General features: G+C 45.9%; 1 protein-coding gene across 4 annotated transcripts; it reads left to right on the plus strand.

Annotated features, from left to right (window-relative positions):
- The first annotated feature begins 411 nt into the window (after positions 1-411).
- On the plus strand, positions 412-15,031 carry LOC140703812 (uncharacterized). 4 transcript variants are annotated; one of them, XM_078387775.1, is made up of 3 exons: positions 412-535; positions 2,719-2,807; positions 6,089-15,031. In XM_078387775.1, exon 3 carries the CDS (start codon positions 8,303-8,305, stop codon positions 9,938-9,940), a length of 1,638 nt encoding a protein of 545 aa, XP_078243901.1. In that variant the 5' UTR covers positions 412-535; positions 2,719-2,807; positions 6,089-8,302; the 3' UTR covers positions 9,941-15,031. The 4 variants fall into 4 exon arrangements, with proteins under 4 accessions (XP_078243901.1, XP_072843826.2, XP_078243902.1 ...); XM_072987725.2 differs by having other exon boundaries at positions 8,359-15,031; XM_078387776.1 differs by having other exon boundaries at positions 417-535; positions 2,723-2,807.
- The last annotated feature ends 1,935 nt before the right edge of the window (positions 15,032-16,966 follow it).

Below are 16,966 nucleotides of genomic sequence, written 5' to 3' on the forward strand. Positions count from 1 at the left end.
GATAAAGGGGGTAGTTTTGAGCCCAGAGGGACTCCCTGACCACGATCTTTGTCTCTTTAGGGAGACGGGGACCCTTACAGTCTTTTTCTCCTCACAGCAGGTCGCGAAGGAGCGCGGGGGGGGGTTCCTCTGCTCGCCCCCCCCCCCACATGGGATCTCACCCCTCGCCCCTCTTTCCACGCCCAGGAGCAGACCCACAGGCCCATGTGGTTTCGTAAAGCCCCTCGGATGGGGTTCAGGTTTCACCTCGGACGGTTCCCCTTTTTTCCTGCTTAACAAAAGGGGTCACTCGGGCCCATCAACTCTCCCCCCCCCCCCCGATTTTTCTGCAGTTCCTCCTCCCCCCCCTGTTCATGCAGGAGGGGAAGAGGAGGAACATAGAGCTACGAAGGCGAAGGAACAGCCCCTCCCCTTGACGCCATTTGAACGGGAGCCGGAAGAAGCGGGATCGCTGCGCCTGCCTTATTCACTTCTGGCCCCCGGAGGAGAGAAGCGGGGCTCTTGGGGCGCCTCCCGGATCGGGACCTGGACGGAGGTGGGCGCTGGAGGGGGGGCAGATCGGGGGTGAGGTTAGGGGGTGAGATTTGCAGAGAGGGGCGAGAAGGGTGGGCCTGCTTCTCCAGGCATTGCCGGCGGTGCCCCGTTGTGGTTTGTCCTGCTCGACCTTCGTGCAAGGCAATTATTTTCGTTGTATTTGCGAAGGCTTTATTTTCCTCTGGGTCTCCTCCGGAGGAAGGGGGAGGGGCGGGAGTTAAAAGAGGAGAGAGGATCTCTGGGGCCCAGATCCCACCCACCCCCCAAGTGTCGGGGAGACGAACACCCCCTGCCCCCTCCCTGCAAGGCTCTAGGGCTTCAACATCCCCTGCAAGGAGACCCCGAAGGAACGAGAGAAAGTAACTTACTTTCCCTCTTCCTCCCCTCCCTTCCCCTCCCCGCTAAGGACGTGGGCTCTGGAAGTGACTCTAAACAGACACACACACACACACACAAAGCACACCTTGCCCAAAGCCCGGAAAGGCTCCCTTAAAGGGACAAACTCGCAGGTGGGGCTGGAGAGGAAAGGGGGCGGCGCTGGGGGGGCAGGCGGGAGGTGGAGTAGCGACTTGGGGGGGGCGGGCAGGAGAAATGGGGTTTGGGAGGGGGGGTCCCTGCACCTTCCCTGCAAGAGGGAATATATGCCCGACATCTTGCTCTTTTGTATACACACTCCGTGTGTTTGTTTTGGTGTGTCTTTGTGTGTGTTGTGTGAGTGTGTGTTTGTCTTTTCCTGGATGATCTGGCAGAGAGGAGGGCTAACCAGATCCCTCTCAAGACTAGATCCTGTGCTGAGGATCAACTGCAGGATGACTCCTCCCCCACCCCCGCCTGGTGGCTTCTTTGTTGTCCTGCTTTTTCTGAAAGGCAGGCAGGAGAGAAAGCAGGAGTGAAGAAGGTGGTGGATTTTCCTCCCTGGGATCTTTCCTAGCGGAGGCTGAAAGGGAGATCTCCCCAGGAACGGGCTTCGGTTGGAAGTGAATCTTACCGCAGTGCTAAAAGTGTTCTGGTCTTTGCGTCCTGAAGGCACAATTCAGGGCCATCGGCTGTGCAAAAGACCTGCCCCTCGCTCCTTTTTCCCAAGGGATTCACCCTCCTGCCTCCAATTTGGGGCTCTCTATGGGGTGGAGTAAAGGGGGCTTTGGAAAGAGGCCTCAGGAGCTCCAGTCCTTCCACATGGAGTCAGGAGGAAAGAAGGATCGGAAGGCAACCCGGCCTCTCCTTCTGGGGCGTTCCCTCTCCTGGCAGGTCTTTTGTGGAGTGAATGACTGTGAAGGGTCCGTTCCTGACCAAGTGATCGTGAAATGCTTTTCTTTACAGCAGGGGCAGCTGACACCAAGACCCCCCACCCTCAGCTGCCCCCTTTCCAAGCTCCTCTGAATTTGGCAGTGAGCACAGCGGGAAGAGCAAAGCTTAAGCAAGGTTGGGGGTTGGAAGACAGCAAGCGAGAAAAGTCTTGAGACCTGAACTCTGCCCGCTTTGGGTTGGCAACCCCACTACACAGGGCACTTGGCATGGAGGCTTTTGGAGAAGCACCCGGCGTTGGCATCCTTATACTGACAAAAACAACAACAACCAAATGATCCTGTGAGAAAGGGGTGCCTGGTCCAACCCTTTGTCCACTACATCACACGGGCTCTGGTGTTTTCTAGATTTTTTTTTTTTTTTACCATTTTTAGTGTAGGTTTGGTTTCATTCTTTTTAAGATTTCTAGACTTGCTGTTTTTAACTTTTAAATGTTGCTTTTTAATGATGTACTTAAGGTTGCCTTGGGTCCTTTTTAATGAGAAAGGTGGGGTAAAAATGTTTTAAATAAATAGTGGGAGAAATACAGTCTTGTTTGCTGCTACTTTTCTTGCAGGTGTCATCGGGAAGCAGGTCCTGTTGCTCTCTGGTTCCCTGCTGTTGCCCCCTCCTCACTGGGACGGGGGAGGTTTTATCTCGGAGCCCAGCAATAGATGCTCCTCCCTCCCTCCCTCCCTCCCTTACTGTGTGTTTTGTTGTTGTTGTTGTTGTTGTTGGCTAGCCTTTCTGTTCCTCTTGTTCTGCTGCCTGAAGAAGGGAGAGATGGGGATGTAGCCCCGTTCAATAGAAACATGAGGAAGGCACATCGAGGAAGGAAACATTTTTGATTTGCTTTATCCATAAATTTTCCAGGCTGATCTTCTTTTTCTTTTCTCCTAGGAAGAGGTGAGACTGAGCTGACTTGTCTTTGCTTTTTGGGGGGACCAAAACCGAAGAAGCCAATCCCAGATCCCTCCAACATTTGCAAGGTAAGTGAGATTTGAAGACGTGGTTTAAGGAGCCTTGCCACACACTCTCTCCTCTGTTTCCCTGGTTCAGCAGTGATTTGAATCCAGGTCTCCTGGTTTGCAGTCTGGTACTCCATCCTCTACATCACACTGCCTCTCTGAACATGTGCAAAGTGGTGGTGTTTTGGGCTTTGGTTTTCTTCTTCCAGAAGTCTGCTTAAAGCCTCCTTGCGCTGCCTAGCATGGCCGTTCTCGGACACCTAGGTGTCCAAGAACGGCCTGGGTAGGCGGCGTGAGGAGGCTACCGGCATTGGAGACAGGGTGGGGGGTGTATCGGGAAGGTTGAAGCCTCCCCGCGCCGCTTACCCAGGCCGTTCTCGGACTTCCAGAAAAATTGTCGCTATACGGATTCATCGCCATGCGGGGGCAAAAAAACCCCATAGAAATGCATTAAACCCCATTTAATGCGTTCCTATGGGGAAAAAACTCACCGTTATGCGAAGATCCTCCATAGCGTGGCCATTTTGGCTGCCTGTTAAGCGAGGAATCAATCCCAGAAAACAGCGGGCAGCCATTTTGAAGTAGGGAACCGATCATGGGAAAGTACAGCCCGCCAGCCCCAGATGCCTGGTCTCCATGGCCGGGCGAGAGCGAGGGGTAGGAGCACAGCCGTCTCCAGCCAGCGAGGGCACGGAGGCAGGCAGCCAGGAAGGGGCATACCCCTGACGGCCAGCCAGCCCCGGATGCCCGGCGAGGAGAGGGTCACTGGCGCACCATCCCCCCCATCCAACCGCTGCCACCCTGAACCCGGTGCCAGGCGGGCGCCTCCTCGGCAGCGCTCTGGCTCGGTGCCCGCCCCAGGGTTGCAGACGGGGATCGGGGACAGGCCCTTCGCCCCTCCTTCCCTTCCCTCCTCCCGAGGCGCCAATCCAGAGCGCCCCTGCTTCCCCACAAAGGCCCACCCGTCGGCTGTTCCAAAAGGCGAGCCTTTGGGCTGCTTCCAGAGAAGCGCTTCCCCGCAAGTATCCCAACAGCTCGCTTTTTGGAACAGCTGACCGGCACGCCCTTGAGCTGCTCCCAGAGAAGTGCTTTGCTGTGAGCAGCCCAAAGGCCCGCCGGTCAGCTGTTCCAAAAAAGTGAGCCTTTATGCTGCTCCTGGGGAAGCGCTTCGCTACGAGCAACCCAAAGCCACAGCTGACAGGCGGGCCTTTGGGCTTCTCCCAGGGAAGCACTTCCCCACAAGCAGCGCAAAGCCCATTTTTTGGAACAGCTGACCGACGGGGCCTTTGCGATGATCGTGGGGGAGCGCTCTCCCGCGATCATTGCAAAGCGAATTTTCCCCATAGGGGCCATCGCAAAGCGATCGCTCTTGTGATGACAAAAAGTCCATCCGCAAAGCGATTTCATCGCTAAATGTAGCGATCACTATGTGAGGCACCACTGTATATGTCAAAGTGAGCACTTGGAATTGGGCCCGAGCAGAACTGGCGTGATATGAGTCCGTGCGGCAGCACCACTTACCAGCCGCGCAGCCCGGTTCTGTGCCAGTTGCAGTCGTCAAGACCATCTTCAAAGGCTGCCCCACGTATAGCGCATTGCAGGAGTCCAGTCTAGTTGTTACTAGTGCATGAGTGACTGCTGCCAGGCTCCGCTCATCCAGGTAAGGGCGAAGTTGATATATTCTCTGCAGCTGTATGAAGGCACCCCTGGACACTGAGTCCACCTGAGCTTCCAAGGTCAGACCGGGGTCAAGGAGCACCCCCAAGGTGCAGACCCTGTCCTTTAGGGGGAGTGTAATCCCGTCTAAGGCAGGGAAATGGCCCTTTAACCTATGTGGTGGGGCACCTACCAGCAGCACTTCTGACTTTTCTGGATTGAGCCTCAGTTTATTGACCCTCATCCAGTCCATTATCGAGTCCAGGCACGAGTTCAGAACGGTGACTGCTACACCTGGATTGGTATAGAATGAGAGGTAGAGCTGGGTGTCGTCAGCATATTGCTGACTCCTCAGCCCAAACCTCCTAACAACCTCCCCCAGCAGTTTCATGTAAATATTGAACAGCATGGGGGACAGTATAGAGCCCTGAGGAACCCCATGACGCAACCGCCATGGATCAGAGCTACTGTCCACCAGCACCACCTTCTGGACTCGATCAGCCAGGTAGGAGCGGAACCATGGTAAAACAGTGCCTCTGATTTCCATCCCAGCCAATCTGTCCAGAAGGACATCATGGTCGATGGTGTGAAAGCCACTGAGAGGTCCAGGAGAGTCAACAGGGATGCATTACCCCTATCTTTCTCCCAGCAAAGGTCGTCGAACAGGGTGACCAAGGCAGTTTCCGTCCCATAACTCAGCCTGAAATCCGACTGAATAATCAGTTTCATCCAGGAGGGTTTGGAGCTGCTCAGCCACCACATGTTCCAACACCTTGCCCAGAAAAGGGAGGTTTGCTATTGGTCGATAGTTGTTCACTAGACCTGGATCCAGATTAATTTTTTTTAGGAGTGGGTGAATCACTGCCTCCTTTAATGGGGCAGGGACCACTCCCTCTCTTAACGAGGAGTTGATGACCTCCAGGATCCAGGTGCAAGCTCCCCTGGCAGATTTCTTTATTAGCCATGATGGGCAATGGTCGAGTTGCATAGTGGTGGCACGAACCAATCAAAGCACCCTGTCCACATCCTCAGGTCGTAACAACTGGAACTCATCTAATAAATTACAACATAAGTCCGGAGCACTGGACACAACCATAGGCTCTGTATCAACAGTGGAGTCCAACTCTTTGCGAATCTGAGCAATTTTCCCCTCAAAGTGTGTAACAAATTTGTTACAGCAAGCCACTGAGGAGTCCAGGACCTCCACTGAACCATTAGGTTGAAAAAGGTCCCGGACCACTCGAAATAGCTCTGCTGGACGACATACCAAGGAAGCAATACGATTGGAGAAATACTGGTGTTTCGCCAGCCGTATTGCCACAGAGTAGGCCCGATAATGGGCTCTAAGTTGTGTTTGGTCATAGTCGCAGCGATATTTCCTCCATCTGCACTCAAGCTGTCTCCCTAACTTTGGAAAATCTGGAGGTCCTAATACTTCCCTTAATAGCAGATTTTAGAACCTGCTAACACATCATGATCCCATACCAGTCCTTTAGAGGCATCCTAATACATACAATGTGTTTGATTTATGTACGCATACAGGCCGCCACAATGCAGGAGCATTCTATCAGTGTCTAACCTCTGTTCCAAAACCATATTCTTCAGGGAAAGTATTTCAGCCTTTAATTTTGCTTGTATCTCCATAGTGACATTCTCCAAGAGGTCTATGGCTCTTCAAGTGTTATATACAAATTCTGCCAAGGTGGGAATGTCTTCATAGCTTTCTACCACCTCTACTGCTGGAAAAAGGCTCCTTCCCATTTGAGTCCCTGTTGACCATTTCCAGACCTCCAGAGAAGATGTCCTGGTGACATCTGTGGCTTGAGTGGAATAACTTGTATCTGATTTAATTCATTATTCAAGGAGGGCGATTTGGGCAGTGGAATCTGCTCCAAGTCATCTGTCATGGAAACAGATGCAAAAAACTCATTTATTTTCTCAGTAATCTCCAAGTCCCACTTCCATTTTCCCTTCCTCACCATCCAAATGGCCAATAGCTTCTGTGGCAAGTTTCCTGCTTCTAAAATATTTAAAGAAGCTTTTATTATTCCCCTTTATATTGCTGGCCATATGTTCCAGAAACTCTTTCTTTGCCTTTTGTATCATCTTCTTATATTTCTTTTGCCAGAGTTTGTGTTCCACACAGTAATAGATCCAGAGTCACCTGTCCTCTGTTGGGCTCCATGACAAATTGCTCCAGGGCACAGTCATTTAGCATGTCAAAAATCCTGGTCTCTCTTCTTGGCGTGAGCATGTATTGACCCAGTTGATGTGAGGATAATGTAAGTTTCCCATGATTACAATCCTGTCCCTTTTGGACTCCTCCCTGATTTCTCTCCACATTTTTATTCCCCCTCCCAGGTCTTCCCAACATTTCCACCTCACGTTTTTGATCTGGAGGATGATAGCACCCACCCATAAAGGTTGTTGTTGAGAAACCTAAGACTTCTATTAATAGAGTTTATTATTAAAACACTCTTTCTCTTGTTGTTTCCCGCCAAAACTAAGGAACTGTCAGACTCTAACAAGGAGCCTGATCACAGATCAGGTAGCACTTTCGAGAACACTATCTCGGTTTATGTACACCTCAGTTTACATAATTTCTGGTTTATGAATGGAAATCAGTTCAAAATAATGCCTCAGTTTACATTTCTTTTCCCCATTTCTTTTGTTTTGTGAAGGAAGTTTCCCTGTGCCTAGAGGTTTGTAGCGCCGCCACCATTGCTATGGCAACCCGCATTCTGGTTTATGTACAGTAGCCTCACATAACGAGCGCCTCAATCCGCATAGTGATGCGAATTTTGCGATCGAAAAAGCGATCACATTGCAATGTTTGAATAGGCAAAACATCGCATTGCGATGATCGGTGTTTCGCTTACCGATCTTTGCATTGCGATGTTTGAAAACAGCTGATTGGCGGTTCCAAAATGGCTGCCAGATCAACAAAATGGCCTCCCACAGCGTTATCGCGCCGATTCCTCGCTTACCGAGGTGGCTAAAATGGCGGCCGTATGGGGAATCTTTGCATAACGGTGAGTTTTGTCCCCATAGGAACGCATTAAACTATGGGGTTTTTTTTGCCCCATATAGCAATGTTTCCAGATAGCGATGATTTATCCGGGACGGATTATCGTCTCTATGCAGGGCACCACTGTATTTTTCACTAGACGTAATGTCCTGGAGGATATGTTGATTTCATAAACTAAGGTACTACTGTAATATGCAGCATTTAGAATTTGTAATAATTAATTTCACTGGAGTCAAATACCTTCTCAATTTCTCTGTTTAAAGTTTTGCTTTTATTCTCACAGATGTGGTTTAGCAAATTCTCCCCCCCACCATTTCCATACACATTGGTTTAGGTATCAAACTCTGGAGCCAGAGGTTAGGAGTTTACTCCCCTTCTAGCTCTGCAGTTCTAAGATTCTATTACCTCAGTATTACCTCCCTGACCAACTCTGCTTCCTCTACTGTTTTCAGAAATTCCTGATGATTCTCTACCCATAACAGCATTTTATAAACTCTACATCCCATCCCTTTCATGGACCCGTCCTTTCTCTTCTCCCTCTGAATAATAATCTCTGCCGACTTTGTCAGTTCCCAGCATTGACCACTAACTGCTCTTTACTCATTCTCGAGTACAATAATCTAGCTACATCAAAATTATCCACTTATACTCTTCCTTTGTAACACTGTCCTTCCCCCCCTTGTTATTCATTTTTGCTGAACAATCCTTTAATTCAATTATTTGATTCCTCTTTAATGAACCTTGAGAAATTTCTTTCTAATTTTCTGGAATTTTAAGTAAAATAATTGGGGAGAATTTGAGAAGGTAAAAAAGTTAATATACTTTGAATTTGATGTACTTATTTGGCTGTGGAAATGATCCTCCTTTCATTACTCCTCCCTCCAAAAGGTCCCTCAGTGAAGAGCCTTTCCAACCTCAAGCCCAAAGGAACAATCTCCGGTCCAGCCTCATCCCCTCCCTGATTCTCTTCCCTCACCTTTTTGCCTGTCTTTCCTTCCTCCTCCGTAACTCAGGCAGAGGCCGAACACATCATTCCATATTTCTGCCGATTTTGGAAGTGGTTGTTTCTCTTCTTTTTCTAATCTACCAAATGATGAACAGGAGAAGAAGAATTGCCCAGCAACATCTGGGGCAACCTGGGCAGGAACTCATAATCAAGCAAGAAAACAGAGAAATGAAAATCAGAGTGGAGAGGCATGAACTTCACATGAAAGGACTGACACAGGAGAGAAACCATGTGAATGCATGTCACCCAAGTAGACATCAAAGAACACATTCAGGGGAGAAACTGTATCCATGTATGGAACATGGAAAGAGCTTCAGTGAGAACAAGAGCCTCCATACACACCATAGAACTCACAATGGGGAGAAACCTTATAAATGCATGGAATGCGGAAAGAGCTTTAGTCAGTGTGCTCACCTTAGGTCACATCAAAGTACTCACACTGGAGAGAAACCACATAAATGCATGAAATGCGGAAAGAGCTTTAGTCGCAGTGATGCCCTTAGGTTACATGAAAGGACTCACACTGGAGAGAAACCTTATAAGTGCATGGAATGTGGAAAGAGCTTTACCCAGAGTGGTGTCCTTAGGTTACATGAAAGGACTCACACTGGGGAGAAACCATATAAATGCATGGAATGTGGAAAGAGCTTCAGTCAGAGTGATCAGCTTAGGTTACATCACAGGACTCACACTGGGGAGAAACCTTATAAATGCATGGAATGTGAAAAGAGCTTCAGTCAGAGTGGTCAGCTTAGGTTACATCAAAGGACTCACACTGGGGAGAAACCACATAAATGCATGGAATGTGGAAAGAGTTTTAGTCGCAGTGGTCACCTTAGGTCACATCAAAGGACTCACACTGGCGAGAAAACACATAAATGCTTAGAATGTGGAAAGAGCTTTAGTCAGAGTGGTCACCTTAGGTCACATCAAAGGACTCACACTGGCGAGAAAACACATAAATGCTTAGAATGTGGAAAGAGCTTTATTCAGAGTGGTCAGCTTTGGTTACATCAAAGGACTCACACTGGAGAGAAACCTTATAAATGCATGGAATGTGGAAAGAGCTTTATTCAGAGTTCTAACCTTAGGTTACATCAAAGAACTCACACTGGGGAGACACCACATAAATGCATGGAATGTGGAAAGAGCTTTAGTCGGAGTAATGTTCTTAGGTCACATCAAAGAACTCACACTGGGGAGAGACCACATAAATGCTTAGAATGTGGAAAGAGCTTTATTCAGAGTGGTCAGCTTAGGTCACATCAAAGAACTCACACTGGAGAGAAACCTTATAAATGCATGGAATGTGGAAATAGCTTTAGTCGGAGTGATATTCTTAGATCACATCAAAGAACTCACACTGGGGAGAGACCACATAAATGCATGGAATGTGGAAAGAGCTTTAGTCGGAGTGATGTTCTTAGGTTACATCAAAGAACTCACATTGGGGAAAAATCATAGAAATGCAAGGACTGTGGAAAGAGTTTTATTTAGAGTTCCTGACTAGTTAGGGCATAAGGAGCTGATTCAGTTTTGTGCTCTTTTCCACTGGAAAGAATAAAGCAACCAAATGCTGACGTAATGCAAAACAGAGAGAAATGACCAATATGAGTGTATTTTGAAGTGCCACTTGTGATGTCTTTTACTTCTATCATAATTAACATAGAGAGATCACAAAATGGACATGGAACCATGTGCTAAAAAGTGAGAATACAAGGCGGTACCAACAAGTATTGAGCCTTTCCCAGAAAAAATTGAGGCAGGAAGCTATAAATTGCAGAGTGTGTTGGCCAATTCTACTATTTTCAATGGTTCAAAAATCAACTATGATTTTAACTTATGTTTTATGTTCAGGTCCAAAGTTAACATGGCAGCACCTCCAGAAAAGATCAATGTGGAACAGCATTGAAGCATAATCAAGTTCTTGTTTCTCCAAGGGAAAGGTGCAAAGCAGATCCATGTTGAAATGTCACAAACTATGGGTGACAGTGGCCCTTCATATGCAATAGTTAAATGTTGCGTTGTCAATTTTAAAACTGGCAGTGTTGAAAGAGAGAAACCCAGCGGAAGGCTTGTTTCTGTCTCTGTGCCTGCAAATGTGAAAGCCATCCATGACATGATCATGGAGGTCTGCCGAATATCAGCCAAAAGTATTGCTACATATCAGAATATCACGTGAGAGAGTTGGTGCCTTTATCCACCACAACTTGGAAATGAGAAAGCTGGAAGCAAAGTGGATCCCCAAACTTTGACAACGGAACAAAACAGGAAATGTAGAGTCATTGGTGGCTGTTTTGGAACATTTTGCAAGAAATGAATCAGATTTCTTTGTCAAACTGTTAACTGGTGATGAGACATGGATCTAGTGTTATGATCCTGAGACAAAGCAACAGGAATGGAGGCACAGTGGTTCCCCCAGGCCAGAGAAGTTCTGATTGCAAAGGTTAGTGGAGAAGCAAATGACAACAGTTTTTTTGGGATAAGAAGGGAGTTCTGCTGGTGGACTACCTCCAACAGGGTTCAACCTTCAATGCAAAATATTACTGTGCTTTATTGACAAAGTTGAGGCAAAACATCAAGGAAAAACTTTGATGAAAGCTCTCCAAAGGTGTTATCCTGTTGCATGACAACACCTCGTCATACACTGCAGGTGAAACAATGGCAAAACTGACGTCCTTAAGCTTTCAAATGATGCCCCATCCTCCTTATTCTCCCCACCTGGCTCCTTCTGACTAGTGGGGTCTTGACTTGAGAACTTAATCCGTATTGGAAGGCGGTTCTCAAGTCAAAAAGTCTGTAGGTCAAGTCTCCATTGACCTACAGTGCATTGAAAACCGATTAATCCCATAACAGGCCGTTTTTGTTCCATTTTGGTTTTTTTCTGGTCTGTAAGTCAATTCTCAGGCTGCAAATCAAACCTAAATTTTGCGGCCAGAGAAGTCTGTAACTCAAAAAGTCTGTAAGTCAAGCCGTCTGTAAGTCAAGGGTCCACTGTATTATCTATTCCCTAACTCAAAAAAACACCTAAAGAGACAACAATTTGGGAGTGTTCTGGAAGCAACTAATATTTCAAATGAGTGGTTACACCAGCAGTCAGAAGAATTTTATTTGCAGGGACTTAAGAAGCTGAAGGACAGATGTTGCAGGTGCATTGACTTCCTGGGGGAATATGTAGAATAGTGTGGCAGTTACAGCTTCCTAGATCCATTTTTTTCTGGGTAAGGCTCAATACTTATCAGAACCCCCTCGTAAGCATGTATTGTGCGATGGAAACGTTTACAAAATTAAAAGAGAAAAGGATGGATGTTCTAAGGCTAACTGATGAAAGAAAAGCAAGTAGAGAAGAGAGAGAAGCTCTCATTTGTTTTAGGCTTTGCGCTCATAAATAATAGTAATTGAGTCTTAAAAGGGTGCACCGTATAGCGATGTTTCCGTATAGCGATCCCTTTTTCGGGATCGCTATACAGAAACATACCCGATCTTCGCAATGGGGAAAGCCTGCATTGCGAAGATCGGGTATTGCGGCGGCCATTTTGGAGCCGCCGAACAGCTGATCGGCAGTTCCAAAATGGCCGCCGGAAGCCCGGAAATGGCTGCCGGCAGCCGTTTTCGTGCCCTGCCCTCGCTTAGCGAAGGCGCGAAAATGGCTGCCAGCACCTGGAATCCTCGCTGAACGGGTAAGTAACAAAGGTATTGGAACGCATTAAACAAAGTTTAATGTGTTCCAATACATTTCCCCTACCCGTTTAGCGATGATTCCGTATAGCGAGGGTTAATCCGGAACGGATTAACCTCGCTATACGGGGCACCACTGTATATATATATATATACACACACACATACAGTGGTGCCTCGCTTAACGAGCGCTCCGTATAACGATGAAATCGCATAGCGATCCGTTTTTTCGGATCACTAATGTGATCGCTCAACTTTTTTTAATGGGGAAAAATTCGCTTTGCGAAGACCAGTAAGCGTTTCGCTTACCGATCTTCGCAAAACGCCCCCCAATGATCAGCTGTTCGGCGGCCAAAATGGCCGCCGGAAGCCGGGAAATGGCCCAAAATGGCCGCGCGCAGCATTTTCGCGCCCTCGTTAAGCGAGGCGAGGGCGCGAAAATGGCTGCCGGCCATCCTGAAGCTTCGCTGAACGGTGAGTATTTGGACTATTTGGAACGCATTAATCGATGTTTAATGCGTTCCAATGGAAATCGCTGCCCCGTTCAGCGATGCTTCAGTATAGCGAAGGTATTCTGTATTATTTATGAAGAACTAGGTGTTTCTGTGCGATTGTATTGAGAGTATACTGCTTTGTAATGGCAGGGATTGTTAGAAGGAGTGGAAAACTTGGTTTTTCAAGCTCTGGTCTCTTCAGGCCAAGGACTGCACTGGGTCAGAGGTGACCAAATCCTTTGATTGTTAACGTCTGAGCTTCTCAGAGTCTGAGAAACCCAAGCCTTTGGAAGATTTGGGTTTGCTGACTGATGCAGAACAATTTTTTTTAATTTTCTTTTTATTATATAAATCCATCCATACTGACTTAACATCGTGCCACCAGGGTATAGCTTATAGTCATTGTAAAACAACCACTACACACATTACGCTCCTAATCTATACAACATCCTTCTAACCATTGATAGAATAACTCCCATGTTTGATAATATTTTGTATCTTCTTTTCCTTTGATTTTCAGTGTTAGTCTGTCCATTTCGGCGCAGTCCAATATCATTTTTCCAGTGCTGTTCATAACTAATCCTCGCAGCTGTTAGAATATGCATTATTAAATATACATTTTGTCTATCAACACTTTCTGGTATTATACCAAGCAGAAAGAGCTCTGGCCTAAAATCTACATGCTTTTTGGTTATTTTAACAAGCCATGTATGCATTTTGTTCCAAAATTTTTTTGCTTTATCATAAGTCCACCAGAGGTGATAATAGGTTCCAGGTTTTTTAATGACATTTCCAACATTTACTTGACCTATTAGAGTACATCTTAGCCAATCTATCAGAAGGTAAATGCCATCTACAAAACATTTTATATAGATTCTCTTTATAAGATGTTGCCATTGTCATCTTACAGTTTCTAGACCACAGCCCTTGCCATTTTTTTAAGTCAATATTGTACCCAAATTTTTTTGCCCATTGAACCATCGTTTCTTTGACCTGTTCATCCTCCATTTTCCAATTTAAAAGGAATTTATATATTTTCCTAATTAGTTTATCATCTGATATTAACATTATTTGGGCAAAAGTTCCAGGTGCATTATAGACCACCACGATGCATCTAACCCCTGGTCTATAAGATCTTGTTTTGGCTTTAATCTCCTATCTATGTCTAAAATATCTGTATAAGTCAAAAATTTTCTAACATTCAAAAGGTTGGGATGAACAAACACTTCTATGGGTGAAACCCATCCTGGTATTTTCGTGTATATTTTCATTTTTATTTTTTCCCATATTATATACAGGGAGTTTCTAATATAATGGTTTTGAAAATACCTATGAGTTTTAGCTTTCTGATACCATAAAAAGGCATGCCGAACCCAAGTGTAGATCATGTCCTTCTAAATAGAGAAGTCTTTTGTTTTTCAGGCTAATCCATTCTTTCAGCCAAGTTAGAGCAGATGATTGGTAATATAAGGTCCAGTCCGGTAAACCAAATCCTCCGTTTTCCTTGGATTCTTGGAGCATTTTTAGTTTGATTCTGGCTTTCTTCCCTTGCCAAATATATTGTAATATCACTTTGTTTACATCGTCAAAACAAAGTTTTCTGTGTGTCAACAATACACATCCAAATAGTGCTTTTTTACTTTGTATATATTGATTTTTAAAGTTTAAATACGTTTGCATGTCTTTCATTGAAAATTATAAGTTTTTTTTTATCATTGTATTCTTAGGAAATTTGAAGTGTTCTGATGATGTCTTTCCAGATTATGAGCTCCAGTGTTTTAATGTGTTTGTATTTTAAATTCAGAGACATCTTAAAAATTCCCTGTTATCTAAATTTAAATTCCTGTTTCTTTTAAATTCCTTTAAGACTGCATTACATATTTTTTTGGATTTAGTATATTTAAGTATGGAGTCCAGAAATGATGAAAATAAATGAACTTGTAGAGCAGTGGTCCCCAACCTTGGGCCTCCAGTTGTTCTTGGACTGACTACAACTCCTAGAAGCCTTCACCACCACCTCTGCTGGCCAGGATTTCTGGGAGTTGAAGTCCAAGAACATCTGGAGGCCCAAGGTTGGGGCCCACTGTTGTAGAGTATTAAGACATTTTGGAATTGCCTGGAATCACTGCAACAATGAAAAGACTTCCTATGAGATAACCAGATGACCTTCAAACATCTTGTCACTGGCTGTCTGTGTGAGGGAGAAAGAAGCCATAATGATCAGGTGTGATGATGCAACTCCTGGATGATGCAATGTGTGATCTGATTGGTTCTGTATATGTACATATGTGTGAGTTGTACAGTCAGTTGTATCTTCCTGCTCGAAGATCATTTCCACACGTTATGCTGCCAGAATGCTGTAAATACACATTGCTGAAGGAAATGCTGCTGGACTGTGCGTGAGTTATTTCTGGACTGCCTGGACTGCGAATTACTCTGCTAAAACCGTGATTTGCGCTAAGAAACACTAACAAAGATGGGCTGAAGGCATCCTGTCTGGAGTGCTGTCCTTTCCTGAGAAGAGGAGGGAGATGCCCATGGAACCCCAAAGACAGAATATATGACTTGTCCGAGAAGTGACACCTTCATGGGGAGAATGGGAAGATAGAGAGATGAGAAGGGCCACAGAGAAAACCAAGAGGATAGAGATAGTTCCAGGTGAAGCATCAAAAGTTGAGACCAATGAAGCGATGGGAGAGTATGGAAATAAAGAGCATGAGGTATCTAAGGTGGAATTTCCAGTGAGGGAAGCAGAAGGTCCTTCAGAGGAATGGAAGGTTCCACTGGGAAAAGGAACCTTAGTTGCAAGAGAAAAAGAAAGGAATAAGACAGGAGGAGGGAAGAGGAATATATCTTGGGGAACAATCAAGAAGGGAGACATCAGAAGATGGAGAGGGTAGAAGGGGAAAAGAAGGAGAGGATATTACCACAAGGCTGGCAGTGGATATGACTGGAGAAACCCTGGACCAAACAGCGGGAGAACTTGATGATACCTCATGAGAGGCAGAAAGGAGTCGGAGAGAAGCAAGACTGGAGAAACCCTCATATTGGAGAGAGAAAGTGGGGGAGAAAGTTCAGGGAGGAGAGAGACAAGCTAGCTGAAGAAAGAAAGGGAGAGATGGACCAACTCCTCAGAGAGGGCTTTTGGCAGGACCCCAGTGGGTCAGTTGTCTTTATTGGAACCCAGAGGAGAAACTGCACATCTCTAGATGTCTGAAAATACTGAACCCCCACAGTCTGGTTTCATTGTGGGAAACACCCTCTTTCTGCAATCATATCAACATTGATGAATTTTAGAATCTCCTTGCCTGGGAGATCTGTAAATATCTGTAGGATTCCTGTGAAGTCAGGTATGCCAATGAAGTTCTGACCTGTAGATATCAAAGACGTCATACAGGGGAGAGGCGATAGAAATATATAGAATGTAGGAGGACCTTCCATAAAAGCAGCCATCTTTCTATTCATCCATGATCTCATACAAAGAGGAAACCTTTGAAATGCAAAGAATGCGGGAACAGCTTCAGTCTGAGTAGAATTTATTTATTTATTTCATTGGATATTTACCCCGCCCCTCTAGACAATGTCTACTCAGGGCGGCTTACAATTAAAACACATCAATATATACATATATAAAATCATAAAATTTACAGTAGTTACGATTACAATTGCAATTACAATTTGAGCAATGGATTACCAACCAAGACATAGCCAAGATGGCATACCATAAGGGAAAAGAAAAGGGAGGAGCTAGGGATAAAAATCACTTAATTGACTGGAGGGAAGGCCTGTTTAAATAGTCAGGTTTTCAGCTGGCTTTTGAAAACACCCAGCGAGGGTGCCAGCTGAATTTCAGTTGGAAGAGTGTTCCACAGCTGAGGAGCCACCACCGAGAAGGCCTGGTTCCTTGTTTTTTTTCTTCCGGGCCTCCCTCGGTGTCAGGCCCCTCAGCTGCCCCTGCTGGCTATGACGGGTGATTCGGGTAGATCTAGGTGGGAGAAGGCAATCTGCCAAATATTGAGGTCCTAAACCATTTAGGGCTTTATAAGTAATCATAAGCACTTTAAAGTAAACACGGAAATGGATGGGCAACCAGTGCAAGACAGCCAGAGTGGGGGAGATATGCTGATATTTCTTCACCCCACTTAGAAGCCTGGCTGCCGCATTCTGGACCCCTTGAAGTTTCTGTGTCAACCTTAAAGACAGCCCCACGTAGAGTGCATTACAATGGTCTAATCTCGAGATTACAAGCGCATGGACTAGTGAGGACCCCCCTATCAAGATATGGTTGGAGCTGGGCAATCCACCATAGATGGAAATA

Source organism: Pogona vitticeps, chromosome 2, assembly GCF_051106095.1.
Source record: "Pogona vitticeps strain Pit_001003342236 chromosome 2, PviZW2.1, whole genome shotgun sequence".
NCBI classification, from domain to species: Eukaryota; Metazoa; Chordata; class Lepidosauria; order Squamata; family Agamidae; genus Pogona; species Pogona vitticeps.